Raw genomic sequence first — 15,509 nt, forward strand, 5'->3', positions numbered from 1 at the left:
GAGACATGACGGTGTTTCAGCCACTCTGCCACCCAGCTGAACTCTGCTGGGGCTCTTGCTACGGCTTCCTTCTTGCTAGACTCCAGAAGACAAGGAAATTCCTGGAGAATGGAGTCATTCTTGGAGGACAGAGGGAGTCAAGCCCATTCCCTTCCAGCACCAGTGCTTTTTATGAAGCTGTCAGTGCCCCTTGCAGTAGGTCCTGCCTGGGAGACAATGGGATCAGAAGGTTCTACCATCTCCTCTGGGCCCCTAAAGGGCTGACACTGCCTTGTGAGAGATTTCTTCATTTTGTCCCCTGGGTTTTCCAGATGAATCTCTGTTTGTGACCTGCAGACCCAACAGCTTCTTGGTTAAGAAACAAAATGATGGGATCAGGTAGGACAGGTCTCCATTTACTTCCAAGAGGGTTGTGGGAAGGAGCAGAAGTGCTGCTCACTGCCAGTACTACTCTCTTTCCAGGGATACACAGCTAAAGCTTCTTTCCTTCCTTTCTCTCCAAAATACTATCTGTTGATTTCTCTGCTGGAACAAGTTTAATCTGTTCAATTTTCTTATCCAGTTCCGATGGAAATACAGGTGCCAACTGAACTGCAAAAGTGCGGAAAGGGGTGGAGGTTTGACATGTACAGTTTGACCTGGAACAGCCAAGCACTTGTAAGTAAGAATTCTCTGACAGCACCCGCTTGGGAGCCTGCTTATGGGCAGCGCTGACCCAGCACCAGAACTGAAGGGTCTGCTATAATAATCCAGAGCACTGTAAGGGACACCATCCTGTGCACGCATGTAAATTCCTGTCGGAATAATTTTTTTCAGTGTTTACTAAGAGCATACAAGTGTCTGTGGGGAAATACCAGCATTCATTCTTCTCAGAGATAAAACCCTCTACTTGATGAAGTACAAATTCCCTTTTGGAGGCAGTTTGCTTTTTTGTGTCCGAAGTAATTTTACATTCTTAGCCATAGACTGCCCTGCAGTGGCGAAGCCAAAATCTGCATCCTTACTGACTTTTATACAGGACCTTTTAACTTTCTTATTTAGAAGTAGTTTGCCCAATACTAGAATGGACAGAAAGAGCCCGTGAAACTACAGAACAAATGAAAAAAATGAAGCAAGGGAGATTTTAGGCTTCAGTGTACATATAGCGTGCAGCAAAATGTCACTACTGACTTGGAATATTTTATCTTTTTTTCATAGGAAACAACGCAGATTTGATGACACCTTGTACCTGTTTGTCTCCAGAAGCTATTTCCTGACTTCAGCCAAATTTAACTGCAAAAATGAAGATCTCAAACACAGCTAAATGTCAACAAATTTTGAGAAAAGTGGGTTTTGCAAACAACTCAAGGAAAAGCATGGCTGTAGTGTCAGCACAGAAATTGTTAGACAACAAAGAATCCACAGAGGAGAGTAACCTTGTAAACGCCCCAGGAGAAAAGTCTTAGTCACATCTCACAATGAACCTAGTGCTAGAAATCATTAGAAACCCATTCTAAAGCAGAAACCAGGCTTCATTAGCTCTGCTTTGTAAACTGACGAAACTTCCTTCTTCTTAGATCAGCTACCTCTCCCCCTACACAGAATTTAGCACTCTAATCATAGTATTCTAAAGATGCAAAACTTCTGGAGTTTCATTTTCTGTGCATTCCTACCAGTGTCTGCATTCTAAGCTGCAACACATTTGGCAGGGCTAGTAGTAGCACAAAATGGTGCCACCAATTCTTTAGGTAGCAAAGATGCTTGTATTCGGGTTGGCTGTGGCTCAAGCAGTTACTTTAAGTTCTCAGAAGGGTAAAGCAAAATTAGTGTTCATTAACAGAGACAAAATAATAGCAAAAGCATTTTCCACACACAACAGAAGGTGTGGATTACCCTCATTGTACCCCAGATGATTCAAGAGACATGTCCTTCTCTCAGCTAATCTCCTTCAGCTCCCCTTACAGTAAGATCAGATAAACAGGCACTTTAGAATGCAATTCAGCTAACCTCCTTCGGATATGTCCTTTGTTGTGAGACAAATGAATGTCAAAAATGGCTATTTCTCTCCATTTTCTGTGGAGGAAGCCTAGGATTACTGGCTCAGAGACAGGAATTTGGAGACCTCTTATTACAGGACTAACTATACTTCCCTGAAGCGCTGTGAATGAACTTCATATTCTCATAGCTGAGGTACTACTTTCTTAGTGAAAATACATAATTGTGATGAACCGAGACAGTTCTAATGTACGCAGTCCTGCTAAAATGAGATCCGGTGTGCTGAACTAGAAGTTTCTCCGAGTCATCTGAATCACTTCATGATGCATTATTCATCTTGGGCTTTGTTCTGGCAGACAGCATCAACTTCTGCCCCAGCTTTCACGTTGGGTCCTCCAGACAGTACCTTCTGATATTTCAGTTTTTAAGGAGCCAGAAATAGATACCCCAAAAATTTAGGAAATATGTAAGTTGACTTCCTATAACTTCAACAAGAACTTTTCTTGTCTTAAAACTCAGGCTCATCAAGACAGAACATGAATAAGTACAAAACCCATGTTTTTTGAAATGTGCTTTTAATCATTCAGTGAAAATAAGCTGATTATAAAGGGACCCAAAAGGCTGTGCACTTGGAAGAATACAAATTTGTGTTCTTATTTTGTGCACAAATAAATAGAGCACTGTTAAAAACAATCAGAGAACAAACAGGATGCAGTAACTGGGAAAAGCAAAGTACAAAAGTAGTCAAGGAAGCTGAGAATGGTGCATAGTCCTTTTAGTTGAATGCTGTTAGGTTTTTTCCCCCTCATTTTGATGTTAAGCTTATGGCCCTCTTGATGCGGTTCAGGGTGCTCGCCTTGTCGTTTTCTTCTGTGCTCTGCAACTCACTGGATTGTGAGCTGCTGCATTCAGTGTCTTGACAGCTGCAGCTTTCCACGGATATATACCTATGTGAGATTGAATGTCCATCGGGGCATTTCAGTTCCACTTCTTTCACGGTAGAGCTTGATTCCCTGCAGCAGGAACAGCTGTGCTCCATAGAATTGGCCTCAGCAGAGTATCTGTTAACGTGGAAAATGGCAACATTACTCTGTGCCAGAAGCCAGCATACAGAGGAGAGGGTGAAATGAGGTACAGAACTCCTGTGAGAAGTTTGGAGTAATACGTAGAAGAGCCACCGTTGTGGCTAAGGAAAGTGCTAAGCTCGTCTGACAGAGCAGTGATTATAACAAAACGCTTTTAAAATTCATTGCATTTGCTGAGAATTTTTTCTCGTAAAACAATTAGTATCAAAGTCCTAGTAAAAAAACCCAGCGAGTTCTAGGAGCTCAGCTTCCTTAGGTTCCACTCATCATCCCAGCGCTGGTGGATATTGAATACACCAGATGAACAATTGAGGGCAGGCAAAGCCCTGCCCTGAATAAGAAAACTGCATAGACAAGTGGCTACAATGCCATCTACAATGGCATCACATCAATCAATTGCCTACAAGGGCTACAATTACATCAAGGGAATCGAAGTGCATATCCCAAACCAGGCGGTGTTAACAGGAAGGGGAAGCAGCAGCTCCTTCTGTTCCTATCTCACAGCAAAGTATTTTTTGCAGCCTTGTGTTCATCCTAACCTGCGGAATCTGTCAATATCAGGCTATAAACTGTGTCAAGAGCCATCTTTTTCTTGTATTTGTGTGCAGAGGCAACCACAGCAAGACTTTAAGATGATAAGGTATTTCAAAATATTAATAAACCCACTGGCTAATCGGGGTTCAATCTGAGATTAAAGATCAGTTTTCTCCCATGTAAGGTGCCCTGTGGCATATTCAGTGATAAGCAGCAAATGACAGTTTCTTTGGGAAGTTATAATTGTGTTTTGCCAGTGTTTTAATAGCTCAGTACCCGGTGTCCTACTAGCCACTTTCTTATAGCCACTTTCTTGTAGATTCTCTCATGTCAGAGAAAAATGTACAGTGAAACTACTCTACTGACACCACCCCTAAAGCATTTGGGTTTTAATTTTTTTACTGTATAGAAGTTGCGCATGTTTGAATCTTCCTTTAAAAGATGTATGTGTATTTCATTCTAGATGTTAATTATTGAGAAGTAGCTTTTCAGCTTATGAGCATCAGGTCTGGCTGCTCTCTGGGCTCATTCCCATTACAGGAAATAATCCCTGTTCTTGTGTGACGATTTCTAGCCAAGGTGGTCTGAGACACATGACAGACAAGCCAGCTCTTAATGGATGAATAGACCTTATCATAGCTGTCTGAATCCAAAGGCAATTCAATACTTTTCTACTTTGTATTAAGACGAATCAACTGTTCAGTCACAGATTTCATGATTTTGTGCCCATGATTTGGGGAGCTGATCATTTCAGGTCTTCTACCATTCTGTAGTCTACCTATTTGTTGTTCCTTTTATATAAACAAACTCAGTGCCAGCAGAATTCAAATCTCATTGTCCGATCAGTTTACTTACAGCGAGAAGGTTCCACATGTTCCCTCACATTCAGTCATGACAACTCTGTCCACAGATCGGCAGCCCTTATGGACGATAAAGTCTTTTCTTTGACGGACAATGCACGGTGTTTGACTACCCAGAGGTGCACCTATAAAGAAAGATCAGAAAATACTTCCAGTGAAATAGCTCCAGAAGTTCCTTGCAGTTCAGCGCTCTCTGGGCTTCACTAGTGCACTCAAGGAATTGTCTTAAGTGGTCTTTCTGCTTCCGTTTAAACTTTCCCAGAGAGATCGGACAATGAATGCTTGGAATAACAAACATAAATATAAAAGTATCTATTTAAATACAAACATATCAGCCTCTATGGCTGGAAAATGGGTTGATTTAAGAAGAAAATTCATTCTCTCTATTGTTGATTCAGGTACACTGGCATACTTACAGGTTTTGCAACAACCATTTGGTAAGAATGTAATAGTTCCCTAAAAGAACAAAGAAACAGGAAAAATAGTATTATTTTCTTTCCTTGTATTAAAGAGGTTTTTAGGCCAATAACTGAGGAGAGCAATTCCTCAATGGCTGGAACTAACCAGCAAAAACTGTAGCATTAATCTGAATAAAAAAGATAACGGTCTCTTCCAGACTTGAAATCTATCAATTTACAAAAGATTGTGGAAATAAAGATAATGCTTTGAAGGAAGTCTACAGTTAATATCATGCAACTTTTCCTCAGAAACAATTCCAAAAAATGTTTTCTCAGAGACTTCTGTATTTGAATGGGGAGTATGCATGGTTTACTGGCAGCCTACTGACTGAACAGCTTGTGTTTCTGTAACATTCAAGAAAACATGGTTCTTGTTCAGACAGGACCCCACACAAAGCAGTCAGAGGACTTTGTATCTCAGTGCTGACCAGTGTTTTGGCTTCTGAGAGACAGCTGTCAATTATAAGCCTCGAACTGTCACTCAGATATCTTATTTTATACACTTTATAGGTCTGTGCATGGATGCAGCAGAAACTTTTGCCCTTGGGACTGAAAAACTGGTGAAAGGTCATCAGAGCTTAATTTGACTCTTGTTGCTAGTTAGGTGGCTGAACTAAACTGAAGTAATCTATGCATTGAGTAGAGGGTAAGTTTTCTATATTTACTTACAGGTTTGCAGCTCTCCTCATTGAATGCTGGGCAGGTAATCTCAGATGTGGAAGAGATAAACTGGTTGTGGATATTTACACAGCTGTAAATGGTGCAGTTGTTGTAAGGATCATTTTTAAACTCTCCAGGCTGCAAGCGAAATACAAAATGTAATAAGGAAAGCTGAAGGGAGCGCAGACAGAAATTTCCTGTCCTCTGACAATGATTTTCCTCTTGTTTCCCGGTCAATAATTTTTAAGTTAACAGCCGTTTTGGATACAGATTATTACATGTATTGCAGTATGCCGTACATGGAGAGAATCTTTAGTTTTACATGGGATTTTCCTTGGAAAAGAAAAATCCCTCTAAAATACGTAGAGTACATTAGAGTTACTAACAAAATCATCCGTGTCAATGGATTTTGCTTAGGGAAAGCTAAACTGTTACATGGTAATTAAGAACAATCCTAAACTTTCACCCTACAGGGGCAATAAATCGTTTCATACGCAGGCTTTACTACTGTTTTTCAGTACACAGAAATCAAATAATATAGAAAAGCCCAAGCTTTTCAAGAAAAACCCTTCCAATGGTATTGGATTTGTCATTCCAGGAAGAGTCTTCCAGAAAATTTGATTTCATGAGTCCTTCCTTCAGGCCAAAAAATCGTAGATAGGCTTTGCTTTAGCTGAGCCCCTGACCTTTCAGGTGCAAACTTACACTAAGCCTTATCTCTGAGAAGGAGATGTTCCCTCTCTGAAAGGGGGAACTTTTTAAATTTGGTAGAGACTTAAGATGTAGAACATACTTACACTCAAGATGAGGACAGAATTTTTTGCTGTACGTATAACACACTTAGTCTGCACACATCTTCCACAACATTCACCTTTCACTGGTTGAAGGTCATATCCCTAGATATTAGAATTAATTAAAAATGAAAACACTATGATAGATGCATTTTTGAGAAATAAATGAAAACATACTAACCCATTAATTGATTATGCTTTGAAGTGCACTCTAGATTTGTGCCTTTCTGTGCCTTTCTGTGTTCCAACCCAACAGAAGACAAGTAATAAAAGCAGGCTATAGATGGAATAAGTTAAAGCACTATGCTAAATATGCCTAATAATTAAATATCACTCCGTTAAGTGCTCTACAGAAATTTCCCAGCTAATCCTCCTGATGTGAACTGAATACTGTAAGTTACATAGTCAAGCTTCGCGCAATGGAGTGCTCAAGGACAGTTGGTATCCATGTTGGAGTTGAACTCTGGATTTCTGCTCCCTGTCCTTTGCTTATACCATTCATTGATCAAACTGCTTTTCACGTACATGGGTGTTTTGGGGGTTTTTTTGTTTGTTTTAAGTTTGTCACTTACTGGTTTACAATACACGTTGCATGGAATATGTTCACATGAGATGATATTCAGTTGAGTGCTGACGTTAACTTCGTTAGTGCAGAAACAATTCTGACACTTATCAACAAAGACTGAGGAATTAGGCTATAAATTTTAAGAAAAAAAGATTCATATATTAATGAGATATGACATGTGTGACAGACATTTCTTAATTTCCAAAAAATCTGTAAACCAAGCAATGGAAAAGGAAACAATCATAAACACTATTGGATAGCTGTTTGGCTAGCCATTTATGAAGACAACATTTTAAATACTGAATTTAATTTAACATGTGTCTTTATTGAAGTCCTATATAGCAACGATAAACTCAGATATTAAAAGGACAGGTGTCATACAAATATCTGCAATAAAACAATTACTAGATCCAACAGAATTTATTAGGAATCTAAGACTGTTTAGAATAATACTTATTTACAAATCTTTTTATTTTTGAAAGCAGAGTCTTAAAACTGCAATAATGTGCTGACAGTAAATGTGGTCTGACTTTTTAAAATGCATGCACACTTAACTCTAAACCCGAATCTCTCTCTGATACTGACATACAAACAACTCTTCAGTCTTTTTCATACACAGCAACCTTTTCAGAAAAGAATTAGGCTCTGTGAAATTGATGAACTCCTGACAGGAATTTGAAAATTCCTAAAATATTGATCGTACTAGATAAACCTCCTCATAGCACTTCTGATCAAGTATACTAACTGGTCTTTTAAGCATTTTCAGAAGACTGTTGAAACAGGAACTTACCAAGAACTCAGCATTCTGATGTACACAAACCCTCTTGGGAACTGTTAACAAGCAAGGAATTAGGTAGTTACATAGGAGAAAAAAAAAAAAGGTCTTCATCTCACTGTAGTCAAACTCATTTCTTCCACAGTGAATTACAATGCATGTGGTCAAATACATTGGTTATTCCCCATTTCTGGTAGAAGATATGACGTATATAAAATATAAGGGCAAATACTGCATGTGCAAAAAGGGAGGAAGATTTGGCCCAATATATGCAGTCCAGTTCATAGCCAAGAATGTCCGATTAACAGGTACAAGTAGTTGTTATTTCAATTACCAAGAACAAAGCAGACTTTGTAAAGCTATCTTCTTTTGGGGATGCTTACAGGGACATTTTGCTAGATTAAGCTGAGACCACAGTCCCAGTTAATTCTGTAGCTGTTCTTACATGTACTTACAACCAGGAAAATGGAACTTGAGCCACCTGAGCTATATCTGATTTTGTAGTTGTTCAACATAACCATAGCAGTAGTAACCAATGTTAGTAGTAACCAATTTGTAGAATCTGACTGTGTTTATTACCTCTTTCAACAGGCTATTGTATACAGTCTTGCTAAGTGTGATGCTAAATTATGTAATACATAATGTTAATCTTTGTAATATATTTCCAAGGGACTTACCACACTGGTACACAGGACAGCACTGACCACTGGGAATATGAGAATGAACTTCAAATCCCAGTGTACACTTGGGGGCTTCAGCTGTGCACAAGCTTGTATTGCATTCTGAAAAAAAGAAGGAATAAGCCGGAAAGTACACTAAATCATGGCTACTAGAAATAGGCATCTATCAAAGCACTTAGGATAGACTTTCCAGTGCTAGGAAACAATCCAGATCCTTTCCAAAGAAACAAATGGCAGGAAGAGGATACATTTTTCCTAGTGAATCCAGGCACTGGATTGGGGGACTACACTAGTTTATGAAACTTTCTCTACTATGTAATTACCAAGTGTTAAAAGTATCACAATTATTTGCAGAGAAGTAGTGGACAACTGTTACTCTGTCCAAGGTTGTAAGCAACTGCTGTAAAATGAAAACCCACATAGAATTCCATAAGCTACCTGCATTTTACTTGAATAAAATGTGGTCCTGAACTCAAGAACTATAGATTCAGTTACGCTGAGTCCCATAGTTGTAAATTCAATTATGCTGAATCATTGCAATATCAAAACGTATTTTCCCTAACACTGGGCAAGCTGATTTTAAAAAGCATGAGGGAAGATACCATTTTGTGATTCCCTGCTACAGGTCTCTGGTGCTAAACTAGTTCAGTTTTCTTTTCCTTTCTATTCCTAAAAGGTATAGAAATACTAGAAACAAAAGTATAAACTCACTGCAGGTGACAATGGGGCAGCAGGAGTCTTCAGAATTTACTTCATTGACCTCATATAAGCCTTCTCCATCACAACTGGTCTTATTTTGTTTGGCACATTCATGAGGCTCACATACAATGCCATTTTCACCTTCCAGACAAATACAGTCCTGACAGTCCACTGTAAACTTTTCCCCAAACTGTCATTAAAGAAAATAAAGTGAATGATTGCATGGTCACCAATTGAAAAGAACAGAAGTAAGAACAGGAGTGAAAAGTTAGGAGACCACGAAACAAGACTGCACCAGTGGAGACCACTCTTCTCTCCCCACCCGCAGCCTCTACCTGAAATACAAAAGCATATGGCAGCTTACCTCTCTTGGTATCTTATCGACTCCAACACAGCCTGTGAAAAAGTCAAAATAAATTTCCATTACCACTCATAGAACAGTAAACATCTCTACTATATGTTGTATGAGTACTGTGTACAGTCAGATTGGTGTTGCATACATGAGAGGAAACAACAAAGAGGAAACAAGCATGCATCCAAGTGAAGCAGTAAAACTCACCACAGGTTTTCACACAGACATCCACACCAGAGTCATACAGCATTGTTCCATTAGGACAGAAACAGCCTTCCACTTGCTTAGTTGAGGTTTCGTTTTGTTGACTGTATGAGAGAAAATATTCAGAGGAACATCGTTACTGCCATAGGCACGCAGAAGGAGATTATGCCAAATAACCTTTCACTGAAGATACAGTAGCAAATGATCTGCACATTTGTGATTTAGGGATTATCAGTGTTCATGTTTGGTATAGCCAAACAACATAAACAGTACAGGCACCCAGATTTAGCATCAAGAGAACAGTGGTACCAAATTTGACAGTTTAAGACATGACAGGAGGTTGATTTATCTCATCCACCTATGCATTAGATATGACTGAACAGTTGTATGAGCTATAACTAACAGTGAAGGAATTATTTACCTTGATTTGCAGGTTGTCTCTTTAATAGGACCACATGCTCTGTATTCTTTATCTGAGGGGCATTCATAAGCTGGAATGGGAGAATAAAAAGGAGGAAGAGCTCAATAACAATATCATATAAAAGCCCCAGGACCTTATGCCAAGAAATTAAACACTGACTACTCATTTTCCTGTGTATCTTTGACAACCTTGAGAACCAAAGAGAAAAAAAAAACACATGTCAGATTCACGCCTCTGAATGGAACTATTTTATGCAATATAGCTATAGAGATATAGCACCACACTTTACATTAAGGAGATAAAGCCAAGAGTCTACATCTCGATTACAATTTTTTTCATCATTTCAGTCTCTTTTGCACCCTCTGTCCTCTTCTTACTACAGCTGAAAATGAATGCATATGTCACTAAATACGGAGTGATCTGCTGATGCCTGCAAAACACAAAACTGCCTGTGTACAAAAAAGTATCTACTGATACAGATGTTTCTGGCACAGTTAATATATATTTTTGTAGGCTCATTTATCATTTCTATTGTTAAAAATGTTACCTATAAAATTACTTAAAGAAAGCAACTGGTGTGATTTATTTGTCTTCATTGCTCGGAAAGCAATATGACTTACCGTTAGGACATTATTGCGAAAAGAGTTCCATAAAAGCTTCCCTAATAGCTCAAGATAAATGTCCAAATACTTACAGCAAACACCATTGGTATGACTTCTCCAGTCAATGCATACACTTTGATCAGCACAGGTGGCAGCATAGATCTGCAGACTTGAGCATTCCAGGTCTAAGTTGGGAAGTACACAACTATCAAAAACGCAGGCTGCGTAGTACTTTTCAGGCTGGACAAAGCCATGGCACGGCTCGAACACACTAGAAACAGAAACATTTATCATTATTAGGTACTCTGGTTTCTGCTGAGTGTGGGAAAAGGCTAGAGCATAGGACAATGGAGGGCAGAGAGTGTAGAAGAACGTGAGAACATCAAGAAAGGGTAATGAAGCAGCCAGAGGGTTGGAAGCAAACTATCAGCAACGAATGACCTCTAGAAACAGTAAAAGGAATGGAAGCAACCCGCAAAGCTACAAGAGCAGTAGTTAGAAACACTTTTTATTGAGAAATAAATCCTAAAATTGTCACTTAATTTGAAGATCAAAGGTTTATAAACCCCAAAGGAACATCTACCTTCCCAAAAGAAGCTTGCAGATGGAAGATTCTTTGCAAGGCTCCATTGGGGTTGTGCTAGGCACTTTTGTAGGTATTAGGCCTGGAGAGCACTGTGGTTTGGAGGGATCGACAACTTGCCAATGATCTGCCATGGTTTCACAGTTTTCTGCAATGTTTCCATTTGGCAACATACAGTCATCTGCTGTGTTGTTATTGCAAACACCTAAAATTGATAAGGGGAGAAAGAATTCACTCACGGATTTGTTATCAAATTCCATTCATCTTTGTGGCAGGGCTGTCATTTTTACCTGTTTGTGATTTTCTGAGAGTACAAAAATTACAAGAGTAAGCCTTACCACACTGTCCATGAGTGTTGTTGCCAAACAGGCTGTAGGGCATTCTGATAGAAAAGGACAAGCCATTGTAGGTCACATTCATTTTTAGTTCAGGAATTTCCACTACACGATTTATGCCTGACTCATAGATGCTCAAGCCAAATTTTTTATAAGGCAAAGCCACTGCCTGTTTGTTTACTGTCACCTAATAAATAAAAGAAAACAGAAAAGAGACATATATTTAGTTTGACTTTAGAAAACTATTGACTGTTCATTACTTTGCATTGGAGATAGAATGTAAAGGCAAATAACGTGCTTTTAGTTTGCAACAAGTGTCCCTGTGTTTCCTTTTATGTTACTGGAAAGTTGAACTTTTTTTCTCTGAGCCAAAGAAAAAGCCTATCAGCCACTGATAAACTAGGTTAAAATTCAGAGTTTAAATCAGCTAAATTCTAACACTCAACAGATTTATTAGAGTGACTATGGCATTGAGGACACCCCATGAAAGTGCAATATAAAATTCTCCTAAATTCCTAGTGCACACAGTTTTAACTTTCTTGGCATAAAGGGAACCTGCTTGTAGGAAAATTAAATTAAAGAAGTAAGCCCAGATCTTTATTATTTATTTAAATACAGTAGCCACGATATACCTACAGAACTAACACTGCTACTTTTACTCAGCAATGGTGGATTTCCTTGCTTTGGAGAAAAAAAAGAGGTCTAAATGTTGCAAATTTTCAACAATATGCTGCAACTTAACTTGTAATATTCCCACACAGTAATGTACAAAAATAAACCAAACAAACCCCACAAAAGCCTAAAAAACCCCACTTCTCACCCGATTTTGAAGCCCCAAAGGTGGGGCATCATGTTTATCAATGAAATAAACACATAAGAGCCCCTATTCTGAAAAATTAAAAAGGTGACACCAATCAAAGCTAGTAATAGTACTTTTTAAAAATGCTTAAGCCCAGTACTTTATTGTTACGTCTAGTTTACGTTGTATTCTCCCGTTCAACATTTATTCTTTTCCTTTGTTACATTAATATTAATTATAAATGAATTTATTTTATATCCTTAACTTTTAGCAATTTGTCCACGTTTGTGTATTTAGGAGAGATAAGGCACTGCAAATATTTGAGATAAGAAAGTGAAGAAGTTGCAGAAATTTTTCCCCATATTCAGAGTCAAAAAAGCAGCCCTTCAAAGAAGTCCTATTTTATAATCCAAAGAGTATTAAATCTGAAACACTTTTTAATTTTTTTCCTAACATTGTGAATATAATTATCAGATTGATGCTGTATTAATATTTTAATCAAAAAATCAAAGGTAACATTCTCCAATACCTCTACTTGTAGAGTATTTGGTTTGACTGTTGCTATGCGCACTTCCTGAGTTTCGTGTCTCACAATGAGCGTTCGAGGACAAGAGACTACATCCCGTGTATCACAGTGGTAGTTATCAATGTAGACACCAAAGTTGTCAACTTTCTTATGAATTTCTTCCACAAGGACATACGTGCAATTCCCTTGATAGCTGTAGTACACTCCATCAAAAGTCATGTAATGCGGGTCTCCCCAGCCAGTGCAGTAGCCTACAAAAACATACAGCTAGGTTAGCTTTTTATGGCAACATACAGAATCAGACCAGACTACAAACAAAATTTGTAGGTGCGGGATTCATCTCATCTAACTTTAAGCATTTAAATTTTTCAAGTGTATATGTCAATGCACGAGCTCATTATCTCATCAATAACAGAGAAAAACAGGCACTTTCAGGGCACAGTTCATCTGACATTTCTGATAGACAACTGAGAATAGGGTTAACTGCACCCAAGACAGACCTTTTCCAATAGTCTGAACAAGTAACTCTATAGGCTTCTACCCTATAGATGTCTGCATCTGGACATTCAAATCTTGCCTTGGGAGACCAATTTATTCTACTAACAAAATAGTTATGTAGAAATGATGGCATATGAAGTAAAAGCCCCCGATTAGCTAAAAAGAATCAATGAAGCACTCCAAACAGACTGACACTAGAAGACTGAGGGTCACAGTCTTGTGCGATACTTGTCCCCTGATAAATATTGTTGCTCTTGACACTAGTATTGTTCCCACAGGAGACAAAATACTCAACAAAATATGTACTTACAATCACACTCCCAGTGCCAACAGCATCCGTCCTCATCAATGACTTGCACAGGAGAAAGCCCATTGGCACATATAGGTTTAGGAGGTGGATTACAGATTACAGGAACCACCTGGACTTCATTGTCTTCTATACATATTGCCTTAATGCAGTCACAGAGCCACCATGACTCACCTGGCTGTGTTTGGAAAGAGAGGGGGAGGGGGAAGAGAGAGAAACCTTATGTCAGTCAGACTGACAACAGTTATGCCTGAATATCTTTTGCACAGTTCTAAAATGTTGTATGTTTATCAACAATTTTTTCCCCACCGGAAGTCTGAAAATGGGAAGGAAGTGCAGCAGTCAGCACCATCAAAGCCTGCAAGATGAGCTAGCACTCCTGAGAGCTACTAAGTGAAAAGCGTTACTTATAAAAGTCAAGACAGTAACCTGAAGCGGGAATTGCCTTTTTTAGTTTCAACTATCTGAAAGTTAGATGTCTGATCTAATCTCATCACCTAGACTCCCTCTCTAATCAACAGTGAAAGACACTGATACATATCAGTGATCAATATATGATCAATCCCCTTCCGTGAATGCCTAGAACAGATTAATACCTAAAGCTACAATGAATACCAGCTATTTGGGGAGTAATGCCTAAGGTGATTATGTGCATGCATTGTGATTGTATGCATTTTTTTCTATCTTCCACCAGTTTTGCAGCCATGTATAATTTTTATCCCTGCAGATCTCCTGAGCAAGTTGGTAGACATCTAAGCTGTGAGGAGGCTTTAGAAATGTACAAGACATCAGCTTGTCTGTGTCGGAGGTGGAGGGTTCCAAAAAACTCAGAACTCTGACTCAAATTTCACGAGCATTTGAATGTGGTGATCTGTTTCGCAGTCCTCTCCTGAAACCAGACTATGACAAAGTATGACTCATTCCAAACTCAGACTAGTTCAGCCCTGTGGTTTCTTGTTGGGCTGCACTGTAAACACACAAACAACTTTTCCCCACTCTGGACCTATTCAAAAGCAGAAACAGAAAAGATAGTTTAGCACCATGTAGTCTTTGGTTACATCTTCATCAAAGCTATCCTACGGTAAAGAGAAACATTGAGCTGTGATCTAAGTCCTTGAAGAAAGCCTTTTTTAAACTATCCTTGAAGAACTAATAGCAATATATAAGCAATCAAACCAAATATTATTGGAAGTCATGCTGACACCCAAGAAAACAGAAAGAAATAGAATGAACTGATTAATCCAGATTAATACCTACTCTGTAGGTTACTAACATGGAAATTATGTGCCTAGTCTCCATCCAAAGCAAAATGCTAAAAAAACTCATGAAATCTACTCACCGCATGAGATTCATTAGGGAAAATAGAACAATTTTTTCCAGGAGTGGTTGGTGGTGGACTTGTAGTTGAACCTGAAGCACTGAGTGGAGTAACTGTACTGTACGTAGAACTTCCTGCAATGGTGACTGCACTTGATGTTGCAGTTGGCCCAGATGTACTAGCTGAGCCAGTGGAAACAATTTTGGTGGTGGTGGTGGTGGTTGCAGTGATAGTGGTATAATTACTAGAGGTTGTTCCTGAAGTGGTGGTAAAAGATTCTGTTGGAGATGTACCAGAGGTGGTGAATGACACGGGGCTGCTTGACACTGATGGCGAAGATTCAGCAGTGCTAGTGGTAGACTCTAGGGAAGATGGTGCTGAGGTTGCGGTGGAGGTGATGGCAGTTGATCTTGTCAAAGTAGTGTGAATTGCAGTGGTTGTCATTGGGCCACCAGTTTTCGTTACTATCGTGGTGCTGTGGGG

At 39.0% G+C, this 15,509-nt stretch overlaps 1 protein-coding gene across 1 annotated transcript; it reads right to left on the reverse strand.

Annotated features, from left to right (window-relative positions):
* Positions 1 to 4,444: 4,444 nt before the first annotated feature.
* On the reverse strand, positions 4,445 to 13,154 carry LOC104079442 (intestinal mucin-like protein; the record flags this gene model as incomplete). The annotated part of the gene is made up of 14 exons (XM_009581480.1): positions 4,445 to 4,578; positions 4,870 to 4,909; positions 5,581 to 5,709; positions 6,935 to 7,057; positions 7,718 to 7,758; positions 8,380 to 8,484; positions 9,094 to 9,271; positions 9,446 to 9,477; positions 9,641 to 9,741; positions 10,059 to 10,128; positions 10,753 to 10,931; positions 11,244 to 11,448; positions 11,582 to 11,765; positions 12,907 to 13,154. Coding segments are annotated over 14 exons (1,769 nt in total), but the record flags the coding sequence as incomplete, so codon positions are not given.
* Between the last annotated feature and the right edge of the window lie 2,355 nt (positions 13,155 to 15,509).

This window comes from Fulmarus glacialis, unplaced genomic scaffold (genome assembly GCF_000690835.1).
Source record: "Fulmarus glacialis isolate BGI_N327 unplaced genomic scaffold, ASM69083v1 scaffold8607, whole genome shotgun sequence".
Lineage (NCBI taxonomy): Eukaryota > Metazoa > Chordata > Aves > Procellariiformes > Procellariidae > Fulmarus > Fulmarus glacialis.